Here is a 17129-nt window from a genome sequence, read left to right as displayed (position 1 = left end):
TCCGGCCACAGCCCACGCCGCTAAATGCCGAACGTACACAATGTTACCCTGTCGAGTTAAGGGTCACTCTCATAGGAACAGATCAAGGCCCCGAACAGGAAGGAAGAAAGATGAGACAGTAATCCCTATTTATGAATTTCCAAATCCCGCGGTATTACCCATCCTACCCCCCCAACCTTTCCATCTGTCCTGACATATTTAACCCCTGCTAGTAGCCATGAGAACCATAACACACCCACAAACACAGAACACAATACCGGGTCGTTACAATATGATTACTATTGTTACACATGTATGTGTAGATGGATAGCAAATTGTATGTTTAGGCTTTCAATATATCAGGATTTGTTTCTGCATATTGGATATTGATTTGGACACGTTACAAATGTGTTTTGTCATTGGGCTATTTATCAAAATGTCTAGTCAACAGGAAGCAGCGACGAAAAAATTATTTAAGTAATTTAACTTAAGTAACATTTAACTTAAGTTTTAGGAATATGAATTGAACTTCCTTTCCAATGGTATAATTTCTAATGGTATTTAATCAGGTAAAAACGTCCGAATGAGTCCAAAAACGTTCTACGATGAATTTACTTGTATGATATACCATAAATCTCCAAACGGGCCTAGGCTGAGTAGGGTTTAATTAGTTAACTAACGTTACCTGCTAGCGTTGAATTAACTGCCAGCTAACATTAGTTATAACCTTACCTGCCAATCATTAACTCTTGAAACGAAGAACACATTTACAATACATTATGAATAGTGACTCACTTAATAACTATTAAACAATATTTCTTTGAATTGACAAGGTTATTGCATTTTGCATGATAGCTGTCTCCTCGTGCACATCTTCTTCGGTGGAGTTTGATGACGGTTGGCATCCAATATGTTGCATTACCGCCCCCAACTGAACTATAGTATAAATCCATTACACTTTGTGATACACCAAAGGGGAAAGGGGAAAAATAAATATATATTTTTAATTACGCTACTAACAACACACACATTAAAACCCACCACCATATTCCACTACTTTAACCCTATCTGATCCTACCCCAGGCCATGATCTGAGAGGACAGGACACTACCACTCAACACACCCTGTAACTCTACTGAAGTCAAATCTCGTACCCCCAAATACTTCTCTGCAGGCTGCCACCACAACATCTATTTTCTGTGAAGTACGTTTCATTTCTGTGATACAGATAACCACTGCTATGAACGCTAAGAAGACAACCTTACTGAAACATATACTGTATCACTCATTGGCTTATGCCTCAGGTCTGGCACAGATCTACTCTTCACAGAGATCCTCTCAGAATCCCTGACCCTTAATCCACCCTCCTACTTTCTTCACTGCCTCAGCATACGACATCTTCTGCACTACTCTGACCCTGGCCACCTCAATATGCCTCTCTCGCAAAGGAAAACTCCGATGCACAGCAAAATGGGCACCCCTACAGTTGACACAACTTTTTCCACCAAAACTACACATTCCTCTGTGTAAAACCTTGTTGTGGAAATTACCACCAGGGACACCTGAAGTCAATCTTAAATGAATTATTATCAGCAAGCTGGAGAGGTCACAGTCAAACTTAGATGCATAAAGTACCGGTCTGAAGTGAGCTCTACTGGGGCAGTTCCGTTAGTTATCTTATATACTGCTTACACAGACAAGCCACATAGGCATAGTTCATAGGGTTGGTTCCCACATGTGTCTGGCACCATCTCCCATCTTAATTTATAGAACATATTCTGGCCGTTCTGCCAGAAGGTCTGAGGAGGGGGTCATGACCATCTCCCCCTCATATCTCTAACCAGCACCTACAAGAACCAATGATTGTATGAAACAAGATGTACAATTCAAGGCTGTCCCTCCAGACAATACATTTTATTCCACATTCTCTACTTGTATCACTTTTATGATAATAATCGTTAAAAATGTAATGACATACACTTTAAAAGCCTTCATTCTGGGTTATACAATCTAATTAGTATGATAATACCAGTGTTTTTTTTTAATTATCTGTACTTTGCTATTTATATTTTTGACAACTTTTACTTTTACTTCACTACATTCCTGAAGAAAATAATGTACTTTTTACTCCATACATTTTCCCTGACACCCGAAGTACTTGTTACATTTTGAATGCTTACCATGACAGGAAAATTGTCCAATTCACAGACTTATCAAGAGACCATCCTTGGTCATCCCTACTGTCTCTGATCTGGCGTACTCATTAAACACACATGTTTCGTTTGTAAATTATGTCTGAGTGTTGGAGTGTGCACCTGGCTATCCAAAAACTAAAATGTATGGTTTGCTCAATATAAAGAATTTGAAAGAATTTATACTTTTACTTTTATTTTGTACTTAAGCATATTTGAGCAATTACATTTACTTTTTATACTTACAGTTGAAGTCGGAAGTTTACACACATTTAGGTTGGAGTCATTAAAACTAGTTTTTCAACCACTCCACAAATTTCTTGTTAACAAACTATAGTTTTGGCAAGTCGGTTAGGACATCTACTTTGTGCATGACACAAGTTCATTTTTCCAACAATTGTTTATAGACAGATTATTTCACTTATAATTCACTGTGTCACAATTCCAGTGGGTCAGAAGTTTACATACACTAAGTTGACTGTGCCTTTAAACAGCTTGGAAAATTCCAGAAAATTATGTAATGGCTTTAGAAGCTTCTGATAGGCTAATCAACATCATTTGAGTCAATTGTAGGTGTACCTGTGGATGTATTTCAAGGCCTACCTTCAATCTCAGTGCCTCTTAAAATAAAGTGGGCATCCTAACTGATTTAAGACAGGGAATTTTTTACTAGGATTAAATGTCAGGAATTGTGAAAAACTGAGTTTAAATGTATTTGGCTAAGGTGTATGTAAACTTCCGACTTTAACTGTATGTGTGTATTGGGAGGAAGGAGGGTTACCTCTGCAGACTGCAGCAACGCATTAGACTTGGCCCTGGCTCTAAGTATCCTTTTTGAATTTCTCAATTTCTTCCTTTCTGCAGTCTACACCCTGTCACTGAGTTCATGTCACGCCCTGACCGTAGAGAGCTTTTTATGTCTCTATTTTGGTTTGGACAGGGTGTGATTTGGGTGGGCATTCTATGTTGTATGTTCTATGATTTTGCATTTCTATGTGTTGGGCCGGGTGTGGTTCTCAATCAGGGACAGCTGTCTATCGTTGTCTCTGATTGAGAACCATACTTAGGTTGCCTTTTTCACACCTGTATTTGTGGGTAGTTGTCCATGTTTAGTTGCCTGTGAGCACTACGTTGGCTTCACGTTTCATTTGTTATTTTGTTAGTTTGTTAACTGTTCTTCGTTGAATTAAAAGATGTATTCCAATCGCGCTGCACCTTGGTCCACTCCTTTAAACAGTCGTGACAGAACTAGCCACCAAAAGAGGACCAAGCAGCGTGGTTACCTGGAGAGTTGGACATGGGAGGAAATCCTGGAAGGCAAGGGACCCTGGGGACAGAGGAGTGAACATCGCCGTCCTGAGCAGGCAGCTAGGAGAGGGGCCAAGGATTACACGGGAACACGGCTGGCAAGGAAGCCCGAGAGGCGGGCACACGGGGAGTTTGGCTGAGCCAGGTTGGAGACCTGAGCCAACTCCCCGTGCTTACCGTGGCGGGCGTCGTACTGGTCAGGCACCGTGTCATGCGGTGGAGCGCACGGTGTCTCCAGTACATGTTCTTAGCCCGGTGGGCTATATCCCAGCTCCTCGCATCGGCCGGGCTAGAGTGGGCATCGAGCCAGGACGGAGTGTGCCAGCCCTGCTCTCCAGACCTCCAGGACGTCTCTACGGCCCAGGACATCCTGCGTCGGCTCTGCACACTGTGTCTCCAGTGCGTCTGCACAGCCCAGTGCCTCCTGTGCCTTCACCCCGTACGTGCCGGGCCAAAGTCACCATCCAGCCAGGACAGGTTGTGCTAGCTCTGCGCTCGAGACTGCCAGTGCGCCTCCACGGCCCAGTGTATCCGGTGCCTCGGCCAAGGAAGAGTTCTCCTGCATGTCTCCCCAGCCTGGTGAGTCCTGTGCCTTCTCCCAGAGCCAGGCCTCCTGTGTGTCTCTCTACTCCAGTGATGATCCATGGCACGAAGCCTCCAGTGATGATCCATGGAAAGAAGCCTCCAGTGATGATCCATGGCAAGAAGCCTCCAGTGATGATCCATGGCACGAAGCCTCCAGTGATGATCCATGGCACGACGCCTCCAGTGATGATCCATGGCAAGAAGCCTCCAGTGATGATCCATGGCAAGAAGCCTCCAGTGATGATCCATGGCAAGAAGCCTCCAGTGATGATCCATGGCAAGAAGCCTCCAGTGATGATCCATGGCACGAAGCCTCCAGTGATGATCCATGGCACGAAGCCTCCAGTGATGATCCATGGCACGAAGCCTCCAGTGATGATCCATGGCACGAAGCCTCCAGTGATGATCCATGGCACGAAGCCTCCAGTGATGATCCATGGCACAAGGCCTCCGACGAAGGCCGTCAGTCCGGAGCCTCCAGAAACGATCCCCAGTCCGGAGCCTCCAGCGACGATCCCCAGTCCGGAGCCTCCAGCGACGATCCCCAGTCCGGAGCCTCCAGCGACGATCCCCAGTCCGGAGCCTCCAGCGACGCCCTCTAGTCCGGAGCCTCCAGCGACGCCCTCTAGTCCGGAGACTCCAGCGACGCCCTTCAGTCCGGAGACTCCAGCGTCGCCCTTCAGTTCGGAGCCTCCAGGGTTGCCCTTCAGTCCGGAGCTTCCAGCGACGCCCCCCAGGCCGAGGCCCGCTACAAGAGTGCCCAGTCCGGGGCCGGCGGCGAGGGTCCCCACTCTAGAGGCACCACCTAGGTGGGCCAAGCCAGGTCTACGTCCCAGCACCAGAGCCGCCACCGCGGAGAAATGCCCACCCAGACCCTCCCCTATAGATTAAGGTTTTGCGGCCGGAGTCCGCACCTTTGGGGGGGGGGGGGGGGGTACTGTCACGCCCTGACCGTAGAGAGCTTTTTATGTCTCTATTTTGGTTTGGTCAGGGTGTGATTTGGGTGGGCATTCTATGTTGTATGTTCTATGATTTTGCATTTCTATGTGTTGGGCCGGGTGTGGTTTTCAATCGGGGACCGCTGTCTATCGTTGTCTCTGATTGAGGACCATACTTAGGTTTCCTTTTTCCCACCTGTATTTGTGGGTAGTTGTCCATGTTTAGTTGCCTATGAGCACTACGTTGGCTTCACGTTTCGTTTGTTAGTTTGTTATTTTGTTAGTTTGTTAAGTGTTCTTCGTTGAATTAAAAGATGTATTCCAATCGCGCTGCACCTTGGTCCACTCCTTTAAATGGTCGTGACAGTTCAGCTATTGCCTTCTTCTTCCCAGTATCTTTATCTTTCCTCCATTTCTCCCTCTCTTTCTCTAGATACCCTCTCCTTCTTTCAGAAAATGTCTTTTTCTTTCAGAAGAAAAATGCAGAAAATGATGTCATGGCTTTAGAAGCTTCTAATAGGCTAATTGACATCATTTGAGTCAATTGGAGGTGTACCTGTGGATGTATTTCAAGGCCTACCTTCCAACTCAGTGCCTCTTTACTTGACATCATGGGAAAATCAAAAGAAATTAGCCAAGACCTCAGAAATAAAGTTGAAGACCTCCACAAGTCTGGTTCATCCTTGGGAGCAATTTCGCCTGAAGGTAGGGGCATTGCTCTGTCTCTAGAAGCCTCGTCTTTCCAAATCATAATTAGAACTATTGATAACTTATCCAACCCAAATTTAGAATGACAGAACCAACGTGAAGCACTATCACTTGAATTTAAGACCCTCAACTTAGAACACACCGACACTGGCAGAATGTACATTTATATTGACATACAGTATGTTCATCTTCTTGTATTTCTGCATGAACTTTTTTCATCACTGCCCCAATTTGTGGTAATGACAGATTGGTATCTCAATGCATTCTTAGTCTAAATTACTACACATTTCACAGTGTGTAGGTCTCCACAATCAATCTGATACCCCAAATAAACAATTTTGGACAAGCCTAAATCAATTACGGGCATGGTTGACAATCCCCTCCTTCACGGCACTCATTCTTCTAGTGTTTCTTCATTTTCTTCTTCAGATAGCTTTACAGTTCGTCCTCCCAATGGCACATGTGTTCAATGTGGATGGCCCTTGATAATGTCCGGATTTTCAATATCTGGGGAATAATCTGATTTTCCCAAGCAGACGAATCTCTCACCTGAGCCGCCACCATCCTTTACGGTTCATTATGTCATGTTCATTTTCGGACCAGTACACCAGCAGCATGAGAGAAGTTTGGAATCATTCTCTCTCTATGCTCACTCCACATGGAAGGTCTCAGGACTCATGTAGAAGTGGTGGACAGGGCCATAGTGAAGGCCATTGTTGCCATTACTTCAGCCGGTTAGAGGGGGTTTGGTTCACTGTTCTCGGTCGAATTATCGCTTCCATGCATCTAGATACCATCTGTGGTCCCCTTTGCCATAACCTCGAGAGAGGACAGACCAGAACAACAGTTTAGGTTAGGGCATTTCTGATTCAGGAAATCCATAAAAACAATTTACCGTATGACAAAATATTAATACTACCAATATTCTTAATACAGATCTCTAAGACAAATGTCAAAGAAAATAACAACACGCAGATGTTAGCAATCTCACCGCAGAGTTACAGGGTCAGGGAGTCAGAGGGCTAATCCTTAGGGAGAAATCCCGAACATCCAGCAGACCCAATCAGGTGAGATTTGTATTGAAGCAAGACAAAAACAAAACAACTACAACAATACACATAAAACAACAACAACAATACACTTCTTCCCTTTTGACACGAATCACATCGTGATTCATGCGTCCAAAAAAAACACTGCTGGTTAAATCAAAATAACAAATAAAATTAGAATTACAACCCTTTATCTCCATCTTAAAATAATTGTATCCCATAGGGTAATTCAAGGAATAGTCAAATAGATTAGAGACAGGTATCCCTCATTCAGGGGCAGCTCTCTTTCCTTCTTGTGGTCTGAATCACACATAGGATTATTGCTAAATTATAAAGTGTCCTAATTATTTACATATTGCATTTAAATCTCACACAGTGTCTCTAACCTTCTAGTGAGGGAGATCAGCCCTCACCGCAAAGTCAGAACAGAGGTCAGAAGTCATTCCACCCCATTTAAGTGAGCTTTTCTTTCCCTTTACTGTACCTCAGACTCATTATTTAAAGACATTTCAAACATTCCAAACATTTTGTGTACCAGGTTTACATTGGGTTTTTCAGCCTAGCGGCAGCGTAGCATGGCAGTTTGAGCGTTGGACTAGTAACCGAAAGGTTGCAAGATCGAATCCCCGACCTGAGAAGGTAAAAATCTGTCGTTTTCCCCCTGAACAAGGCACTGTTCCTAGGCCGTCATTGAAAATAAACATTTGTTCTTAACTGACTTGCCTAGTTAAATAAAGGTAAAATAAAAAACATTTATTATCAAGAGAATTTACATGTGTGTACCTAAAACTCGGAAAATAGGTAGAAAATGTCATTTGTGTGCCATTTAATGTGCATCCTTTCTAACCTGTGAAAACCCCACTAAAACCAAAATAAATAGACCCCACACAATAAATCAAGCACAGTGTTAACATCACTAACAGATATTCATAACAGGTAAAACAAACAAAATGTGGGACATTACTTAATGTGGGAGCTCCCTTAACAGCCTGATCAGGGTACCATAGTTACGTATAGTACACAGTCTCAATAACTGCTCTCCTAAGGCACCTGCCTCAGGAAGCCTTTCAAAGGGAGAGATAGAGAATCATTGGTAAACTTGTCAAAAAAAACTTAGTATCGGACATTCCATCAGTCCTGGAAAAAAGAAAATAAATATGTACTTAGTTTTCACTATGTTACATTTTAATCAGTCCTAAAAATTCTTCATCTTAATCGAGTTTTCTGCATCTTGGGCAGGAAGTCTTGAGAAAACCATGGGAGACTAGTTAGGATCGAGGGAAAGATGAATGGAGCAAAGTACAGAGAGCTCCTTGATGAAAACCTGCTCCAGAGTGCTCAGGACCTCAGACTGGGGTGAAGGTTCACCTTCCAACAGGACAATGACCCTAAGTAGACAGCCAAGACCACACAGGAATGGCTCCGGGACAAGTCTCTGAATGTCCTTGAGTGGCCCAGCTAGAACCCGGACTTGAACCCGATCGAACATCTCTGGAGAGACCTGAAAATAGCTGTGCAGCGACGCTCCCCAACCTGACAGAGCTTGAGAGGATCTGCAGAGAAGAATGAAAGAAGCTCCCTATGGTTGTGCCAAGCTTGTAGCGTCATACCCAAGACGACTCAAGGCTGTAATCGCTGCCAAAGATGCTTCAACAAAGTACTGAGTAAAGGGTCTGAATACTTATGTAAATGTGATATTTCTGTTTTTTTATACATTTGCAAAAGTTTCTAAAAAAAAACGTTTTTTGCTTTGTCGTTATGCGGTATTGGGTGTAGATTGATGAGGGGGGGAAAAAACGATTTAATCAATTTCAGAATAAGGCTGTAACGAATCAAAATATGGAAAAAGTCAAGGGTCTGAATACTTTCCGAATGCACTGTATCTACCTCAATTACCTAGTACCCCTGCACATCAACTTGGCTATACTAAGAAGCAGGGGGTACACACAAGGCAATGCTGGTGGGAGACCGTAAGGTTGAGTGGGAAGATGGTTGAAACTGATGTTTTGTTTGAAACTGCTGGCGAGTTGGGTGAAGATGAGAGCACAGAGATTGAGAATGAGTGGATTACCATGAAAAAGGTGAAAAAGAAAGGAAACGAGAAGTAAAGTTGTGGTGGAAACTAGGAAACCCCTAGACTCGTTTTTAGTCAGAGTGAGGTTTTTGGACCAATGTAACCTTGGAGATCCGTTTGAAATTTCGATACATTTCATGGAAGCGTTGGGTGAAGTTGCGTCAGTGAGCGTCATAAGAAGTGGACTTGTTTACATGTTTTGTGTGTCCGAGGAGCAGAAGTGGTATGTTTAATGTATGGATCTTTAAAGCAGAGTACCTATCAAGGGAGATATCTCTGGGGTGGCGCATAAAGTGTGTGCAGATATAATACCTGTGGAAGTAGATGGAGTGGTGGGCGCACGTCGTTGACTGACCCGTATGGTAGATGGAGTGAAGAAATTCTGTTCATCCATACTTGTTTTCTTTGATGAAGAGTCTCTCCCTTCTCATGTCAAGTTGGGCTATGTGAGATACCCTGTAAGAGCCTTTGTTCACAAACCCCTTCGGTGCCATAAATACAAAAGATTTGGTCATGTGTCAAGCATATGCATATGGGAAGAGTATTGAATTGTGGTGGCGAACATGCGCTCTAATTTCTGGATTGCCCTGTTGGGTTTAGGAGACAGAGGTGGCAAGAATAAGGGCTGTCCAGCGTGTCTCCTATCTGAAGGATGTGAGAAGAGTTGAAGGAGCAAGTGGCATTGAAGATGCAGTGGTAATTGAGCCTGCACCAGTGAAAGTGTCTCTGCAATCAAGGGATCCTGATATATTACATGTGGAAAAAGGTGGACTTTGTAGCATTATTGCAATGGTCATGAACTGCATAGCGCAAACAAAGAAGAAATCAGGAAAAATTGGAATCATTGTGAGCGCAGCTGAACGCTTTTTGGGACTCAGTGAGTTTACAGCAGAGGCACTGCAAGAAATCCTGTCAAAGGAGGATCCGCCCTCACATGCCCCTGAGCCTTTGTAGGGACGTGACTTGAATTGGAATGTGACTGAAGGAGTGTGATATTTTTCTTATTTTCTTCTACAATAGATGTTTTCCTATAGTTTACCACCCATACAGTAGGTGGCGACATGCACCTCTAACGAATTTTGGTGGACCGCCATTATACCATAGAAGAAGAACTGCTCCAAAGTTAGCTAGATAGCTCACTAGTCGCTAGCGGACAGGTTCAGTCAACAACAGCACGGTTGATTAGGGGAGACTGGCCTTCTGCACTGCCACGTTTAAAAACAGGTTCATAACAAGGTACTCCAGTAAGTATATTGTCATATCTATGTGTTGACTGTTAAAGTATTTGCTAACACTAGCTATTGATATGCAAATGTTGTCACCTAGCTATCTAACGTTACAGTAACTAGATATTCCTAGCTTGTCACCAAAATGGCTAGCTAGCTATTCAACTGGTGTTTCAAGCATACTTGACTTATTAACATTAGCTGGAGTTTGGCTGAATCAGTAGTAGCTGGGACTTCTACAAATGTGAACATAACTACCAAGTAGATCTACTGATAAGTTAACTAGCTAGCTAGAAATATGATACAATGAATGTCAATGAATTACAAGCCATCTCACTTAGCATAGGTAACTAGCAAGCCCAGTTTAAGGGCAGGGTTAATGTTGAATTTACCTTTTTAAGAATCACACTTATCTGGGGAAAGTTGTCGCTAACTTCTGATCACACAGGCTTGGCTCTCGAAAGTTGTTTAATGTTGACGCTGCTGTCTGCTACCAAACGTTAGTGAGTTGCTTTTCGTGCCTTGATATTTTCTGTCTCAAACAAAGTTCACAAGTGTTGCCTAACATTGTTGCAGCACTTTTCTGCGCCTCAGTGCAGCTGCTTATGAATGCATTCCCTTCTTAGGACAGTTGCACGTGAATAGCTTGGTTTCCCATTATAGGCTTGAAAACGAACATGCTACACGCTTTCACGAAACGGCTGAGATGCAAGCTAACCAGCAAAGTAGCTATATAACCATGTATACTTAACCACAGGCGTATTTTTTTCCCAGCATTATCAAGAGCTTGAGAAATCTTAGAATGTATGACGCAACCTCGAACTTTCAATCTCAAGCCAAGCAATGGTCTGAAAAGCAACTCTAAGACAAGTGAAGTCCAAATCGGTTACTCGTGTCATGTTGTGAAAAGCTTTATTTGATTTGCCTGTAAACAGCTGTAGGTATTGTTGTGCAAGAAAGGTGAAAGTGTACTACATAAGCAGAAAATGTTCGTAATAATTTCTTGTACCTCCAGGCTATGGCCTTTTGTGTATTGCAATGCAGCAAGTAATTATTTTATAGTCCTGAAGCAAATTGTTCATTTTGAATGACTCGTCATTTTGAATGACTCGTTTTTGTGTTAAGATATTCAAAGGAATAATGCATATTCATCAATAACATAATCCACTTGTTCACAGAAACAAAATGAATGTTGGCGTAGCGCACAGTGAGGTGAACCCCAACACTCGGGTCATGAACAGTCGAGGGATCTGGCTGACCTATGCCCTCGGTGTTGGAATGCTTCACATTGTGCTCTTGAGCATACCCTTCTTCGGTGTACCTGTGGTGTGGACTCTCACAAATGTTATACACAATTTTGTAAGTAATTTTTCTTCTCATGAATACATTTGTGTTGACCCCATTTTGAGTGCTTTGATTACCTTTTATTACTTGGGACAATCTCAGTATCGCAATTAAGACACGAAACAGACCAAATGTTGGTCCTTTTTAAAAACCTGCTGTATGTAAAATGTTGTGTGCTATGGCTTGAAAAAATAAATTAAATGTGACTCTGGATGACACCAATGTTTGTTTCCAACATTAGGGCTGTTTTCCAAAAGAAGTTAAATTTGTTTTGTTTCCTTGCCACAATACTAACGAGTGTTGCGGTATCGTCCCGGCCCTAATTATTACCAGTTTGTCCTTACTTTCAGCCATATCATGGTAAAAAAAGAAACTACATCAAAGTTGGTGCCTAGACATTGCTTCCTTCTCAACGCACTGGCCTCTCATTGTTCTGAGCGGAATTCCTTTAATAAAGGAACAAGGTCACTGGCATGTCATCACTCACTAAGTTTAGCTGTTGTCTCATTATTGTATGTAAAGTCTTCTGCATCACAGCGATAAGGAAGGCCATTAAAAGGGGACCACAATATCCTGCACTTTTTTTGTTCAGCAGCTTATTGTTTCCTGTATCTTTTGTTGCTTGCCAGCAAGTACTAGTTCAGCTGATAAATCAATAACAATTTCAGGGACCTTGTTATTAGAATGTAATTGTATTTATTATGGATCCCCATTAGCTGCTGCCTTCCTGAGGTCCAGCTAAATTTAAGGACATGAGGTCATTCAAATGACCTCATGTCCACAGTGCCAGGTGTTATAACGAAACTAAGTGAATACACAGAACATACTAACTCCCATGTCCCACTTATGAGCAAGTAGTTTAAGTATCAGTCCCGTGTTGTGGTAATTATGACATGCTTTGGTCAGCAGATTTCACTCGCACTCAGAACCTGAACTGTATTTATGATAAGAAGCTATCACAGCTCTGTCTTTTAAATGTGTACATTTAAGTAATTTAGCAGATGCTCTTATCCAGAGGAATTTAGTCGTTAGTGCATACTTTTCATACTTTTTTTCTTCTTCTCCGTACTGGTCCCCCATAACCCTGGCGCTGCAAGTGCCTTGCTCTACCAACTGAGCCACACGGGACCATGGAAGGATGAATTCTCTTTTATCAAAAGAAAAAGACACGTAACCGAAAAGACACATAGCTGTGCTGCAACATCTACCCTCAGTCCCTGGCACCATTTGTTACTTTAAGATTTGTTTGTCTTGTCTTAGTGGACTGTCACTCACCATTGAGACTTGGCCTCATTCCCTGTATGTCTGTGTCTTCCAGGGGATGTATGTCTTCATGCATGCAGTGAAAGGCACTCCGTTTGAGACCCCAGACCAAGGCAAAGCCCGGCTCCTGACACATTGGGAACAGTTGGACTACGGCGTGCAGTTCACATCATCCAGAAAATTCTTCACCATCTCCCCAATCATTTTGTACGTAGCCTTCCGTCATTTAGAACAAGAGGTTACATTTCTGTACATTTTGCTTTAGATACCGATTGAGCATCCAGTGTAGAAGTAATTGTAAACCGTATGGGGTGGTTTGCTGGACACAGATTAAGCCAAGTATTGGACTGAAAAGCACTTAAATGGAGGTCTTCCATTGAGATTGTGTTTTAGTCCCGGACTAGGCTTCATTTGTGACTGGGAAAACAGCCCTATAAATGCTAATTGTTGACCATGTTGCAGATATTTTTTAATTGACACATTTTGCTAACTTTTTTTTTTTTTTTTATCCCCCTAGATATTTTCTTGCAAGCTTCTACACAAAGTACGACACAACACACTTTGTCATAAACACTGCGTCCCTTTTGAGCGTGCTGATCCCCAAATTGCCACAACTACACGGAGTCCGAATCTTTGGCATCAACAAGTATTAATCCGAGTGTTAAGAGGGTCAGTGGTGTGTGACCAACTCTCAAAGGAGCTATTGCCTCATAGCAAGATGAATAGTTAACCCTATGTACTATGTACCACTGGAGTGTGTACTAAGCAGTTTTGTACAGTACGTGCAATTGTCACTCATTGTTTAGATACGTCAGGTTAAACTAGTGGGAGAATGAGAGAGAATGCCATGTGCATTACTAACTTAAGTAAATATTTAATGTTGTATTTTTTGATCTGCATAGACCTGGGCTGGCCCAGGTTTCAAACGTGGGCCTTTTTTTGTTCTGTTTTTTTGTTATTTGCTCTCACTTCACAGTGACACGGACTGCGTTCCTTGTCACAATGTATTTTTCTGTTCTTAACCGGAAGCCTTAAAAATACCAGATGTATTTTTAAAGATGATTTCTTCATAAAAGTAGGGGCCTATGGTTCATTGTTTGACACACACTTAATTTTTAGAAGGGTGTCAATCTTAATACTGGGAAAAAAACTGGGGCATTAGAACCGCTGCGTAAATTTTACACTAAATATCTGCATGCGCCATTTCTGAAGACTGCAACGCACAAATATTGAGATTTATAAACTTGGCACACGCCAATCATACGTATGTTTCCCCCTAGAAATCAGACCTGTAGTAAAACGCCCATCATTTACCTTTTATGGTGACAATAACTTATTTACTTTGGAGGTATTGGAATTAGGCCAAGACCATATCTGGAAATGGCGAACTTGATCAAATGTTTTTGGAGGTGTTGGCAGAATGTTTTCTTTTGTAGTGGCAGTTGCGGTAGCCTATCTGACTGTTTCTGAAAGACAAACATTTGCTAATTGTCGTGGACCTGTAAACAGATTGAATTAATTGAATCATGTTTAGCATTTACTTTTTCCCCTAATCTAAATATGGTGCACTGCCCGCGAGTTCTGAAGCTGACTCCTTGAAATACCTACTTAGTGGTAGCTTACACACACTTCAATGCAAAATATCAACCTGTCTGCTCACCTGTTAAATTCTACTGTATGTTATAAACCACGCTCCCATTCGGATGCATAGAGCAAAAACTTGAAATGATTATCGCCTATATTAATAGGCCCAATTAAATGAGATGCGCGTTGGTAATTTGTTGTATGGCTGCTTCAGGAAAATGAACTCATCATGGCCAGAAAAGGTGAGCAATTTATTTTGCAATAGTTGTGTATAAATGAAATGTTTACTCGGAATTTGACATTACAGTATTCAGACGTATCTCACAAACGTCAACGGAAAGAGGTGAACCCTCTGCTCTACCGTTAAACTGCACTTAAGAACAGATCACAAAGCAAAATACTTAAAGTAGCTCATCTATTTACTACTGTGAAGTGGGTCCAATTAAATGAGAGATGGGATGAATGGTAGCCTATCCTCACTTGTATGAAACCATCAGTCAGAAAAGGTGAGGAATTTATTCTACAATGGTCATGTAATTGAGGTAAAGAATAAATCTATTTCTATAATTATTTTAGATCAAATAAAGGGATATTTGCTCTTCTCACTAATGGTAAATGATTGCATCTTATTATTTAGCTAGGCCTACCTGTTTTGTTTTTTTAAAACTTTTTTTGTTATAAGAGTGTCATCATATATTCCTGCACAAGGCCACTACTTGGCTACTTCTGCCTTCTTACAATGCAATACTTAAACCACTAGAAACTGTGCGTATGCATGGTCTAAAGCAGCAGTGGCGAACTAATTGTGCCCCGGGGTCAGCATTCGGTTTTCAAAGAGTTTGAGGGCCACACTGAAAATGTTATATTTCCTTGCCATCAAAATTAGCTAAAACATAAGTCCTATATTCATCGTCTTTGGAATTTAATGCTCCCTGACTGTCTTGTGATTTATTAGCGAGATGGACAGTCAAGAAACTGTATGAATGTAGGTCCATTGACTGCACAATGATTATCGAGCTGGACAGTCAAACTGTATAAATATAGGTTCATTATAATTTCTAGTTTAGATTTGGTTTTAGTCATTTTTTAAGTATATTGAGTGGCTTTTGTTTTTACTGGGACCACCTTTTGTGGGCTGTATGTTTGACACCCCTGGTCTAAAATTTGCGCGAGGATAAGCACATTACATCAAGTTACATTTTTATTAATGCTAACTTGTGTGAATACTGGCGCATGCATATTTTGGGCATATTTTGTGTGTATGCAACACTTGAGGCCCCTGAACAATATGAAATACTAATTTAGCATGATTTCCTTTTGTATATTAATAATTTATCCTTGTTAATCATATGGGGCAGGCATTTTTGCAGTGTATATAGTTTGTCTGTATAGGTTCATGTCTTGAGTCTTATGTGAAGATCAGATGATTTGTCATAAGATGTTAAGTGTTGTCAGATAATTGTTTACTGAGACAGGTCTATGCTATGGCTATGTACCTACACATGACTGCCAAAATAAACACTTGAGTAAATGAGGGATGTGAAGTATATTGAAAGTGGGTGCTTCCGTGTAGCTGTGGTTCCGGAGTTAATTAAGCAATTAACATCTCATGATTAGGGTCATATAAAATGGCCAGTTTCCCATTATTTCAGCTACCAGGGCTAGAAGAGATCGGTGAAAGAGGGGTCTCAAAGGAGCATAGGTGGTTTTAAAGTGTGTGTGTCACCAGCTCTCAACACAATTGAACACTTCTGGGAGAGAGGAGTGGCGCCTGAGACGGCATTTTCCACCATCAAAACACCAAATGATGGAATTTCTCAGGAAGAATGGCAATCCTCGTGACCCGTGGTGATGTTAAATATTAGTGATGGCAATGTTACTGTGCAATGTAGATGTTCTATTTTCACCTGAGATTGCATAACAACTCGTATGTTGATGTAGTGTCCATCGGTTATGAATGTTTCAACCTCTGTGTTGAAGTTGTGCTTTTATGTCAGTTCCTGGCTTCAAAGGGCACCAAAAACAACACTAACCACGAGTTTTAGCGGTTCTGCTGCCACAAACAGACCCTGGGTCTGTTCTAACGTGTCTAATCTCGGTTAACCCAGAGGTAAAACCTCATGTAGTTTGGGCAACTGATCGTCACACGGGAGAGTATAGCACGGGAAACAAATTCAGTTCCTGTGATTTTACTAACAGATCTCATGGTTTGTTTTAGTACAATGTATGGCAACTCCGTTAGCTAACAGAAATTGTTAAACGAAACACCTCGCCAAACAACCAGCATGTTTTTTCTAATTTACAAGGAAAAATTCCAGTGGTCATGTGAATTTCATCTGCTTCGATTGGATGAAACAGGCCGCACTGCTGTATGGGATGAGTAGTTTGTTTGCCCCCTAACTGATATGTAGTCTTGTACCCTTGACTTTTCTTCCATATCACTTTTTTTTGTTACGATTTCTAGTCTTGAATGAATGGTTCACCCTGGAGATTTTTTTGTACCTATTCCACTTGACGAGCATTTTGTTGAAATTTGCATGCTAAAAACAAGTGGCTGTGTCAGTTCCGGAAGCATAACTGTGGAAAGAGGGGCATGGTGGCACAATGCCCTTTTAAGACACTTTATGTTGGTGTTTCCTTTTATTTTGGCAGTTGCCTGTATATTCATGTAGATGTTTAGGATATGAATATCTCCTGGAGGCTACTATTAAGACAGCTAATCCTGTTTTTGTTTGGTTATGGCTTATCCAGGGTATTCTTGGAGCTTTGTCAGCCCTTGTACCTAACATCATTAAAACATTTATGCCCTGAAAGCAGCATGTATGTCTTAACTGGATGAAATCTCGTGGGAAATGAATGGGAACCATATTGACGATGAG

At 41.9% G+C, this 17129-nt stretch overlaps 1 protein-coding gene across 3 annotated transcripts; it reads left to right on the top strand.

Annotated features, from left to right (window-relative positions):
• The first annotated feature begins 9928 nt into the window (after window positions 1-9928).
• Window positions 9929-15784, top strand: LOC139546966 (ORM1-like protein 1). 3 transcript variants are annotated; one of them, XR_011669293.1, is made up of 5 exons: window positions 9929-10077; window positions 11238-11418; window positions 12722-12873; window positions 13184-14027; window positions 14076-15784. XR_011669293.1 is itself a non-coding variant. In XM_071355962.1 (4 exons), the coding sequence occupies exons 2-4, from the start codon at window positions 11245-11247 to the stop codon at window positions 13317-13319; spliced, it is 462 nt and encodes a 153-aa protein (XP_071212063.1). In that variant the 5' UTR covers window positions 9929-10077; window positions 11238-11244; the 3' UTR covers window positions 13320-15784. The 3 variants fall into 3 exon arrangements, 2 of the variants coding, with proteins under 2 accessions (XP_071212063.1, XP_071212064.1); XM_071355962.1 differs by having other exon boundaries at window positions 13184-15784; XM_071355963.1 differs by having other exon boundaries at window positions 9955-10069; window positions 13184-15784.
• The last annotated feature ends 1345 nt before the right edge of the window (window positions 15785-17129 follow it).

The sequence above is a fragment of the Salvelinus alpinus genome, chromosome 20, assembly GCF_045679555.1.
Source record: "Salvelinus alpinus chromosome 20, SLU_Salpinus.1, whole genome shotgun sequence".
NCBI classification, from domain to species: Eukaryota; Metazoa; Chordata; class Actinopteri; order Salmoniformes; family Salmonidae; genus Salvelinus; species Salvelinus alpinus.
Note: the sequence above shows the minus strand (reverse complement) of the source record. Positions and strands in the feature narration are given on the sequence as shown.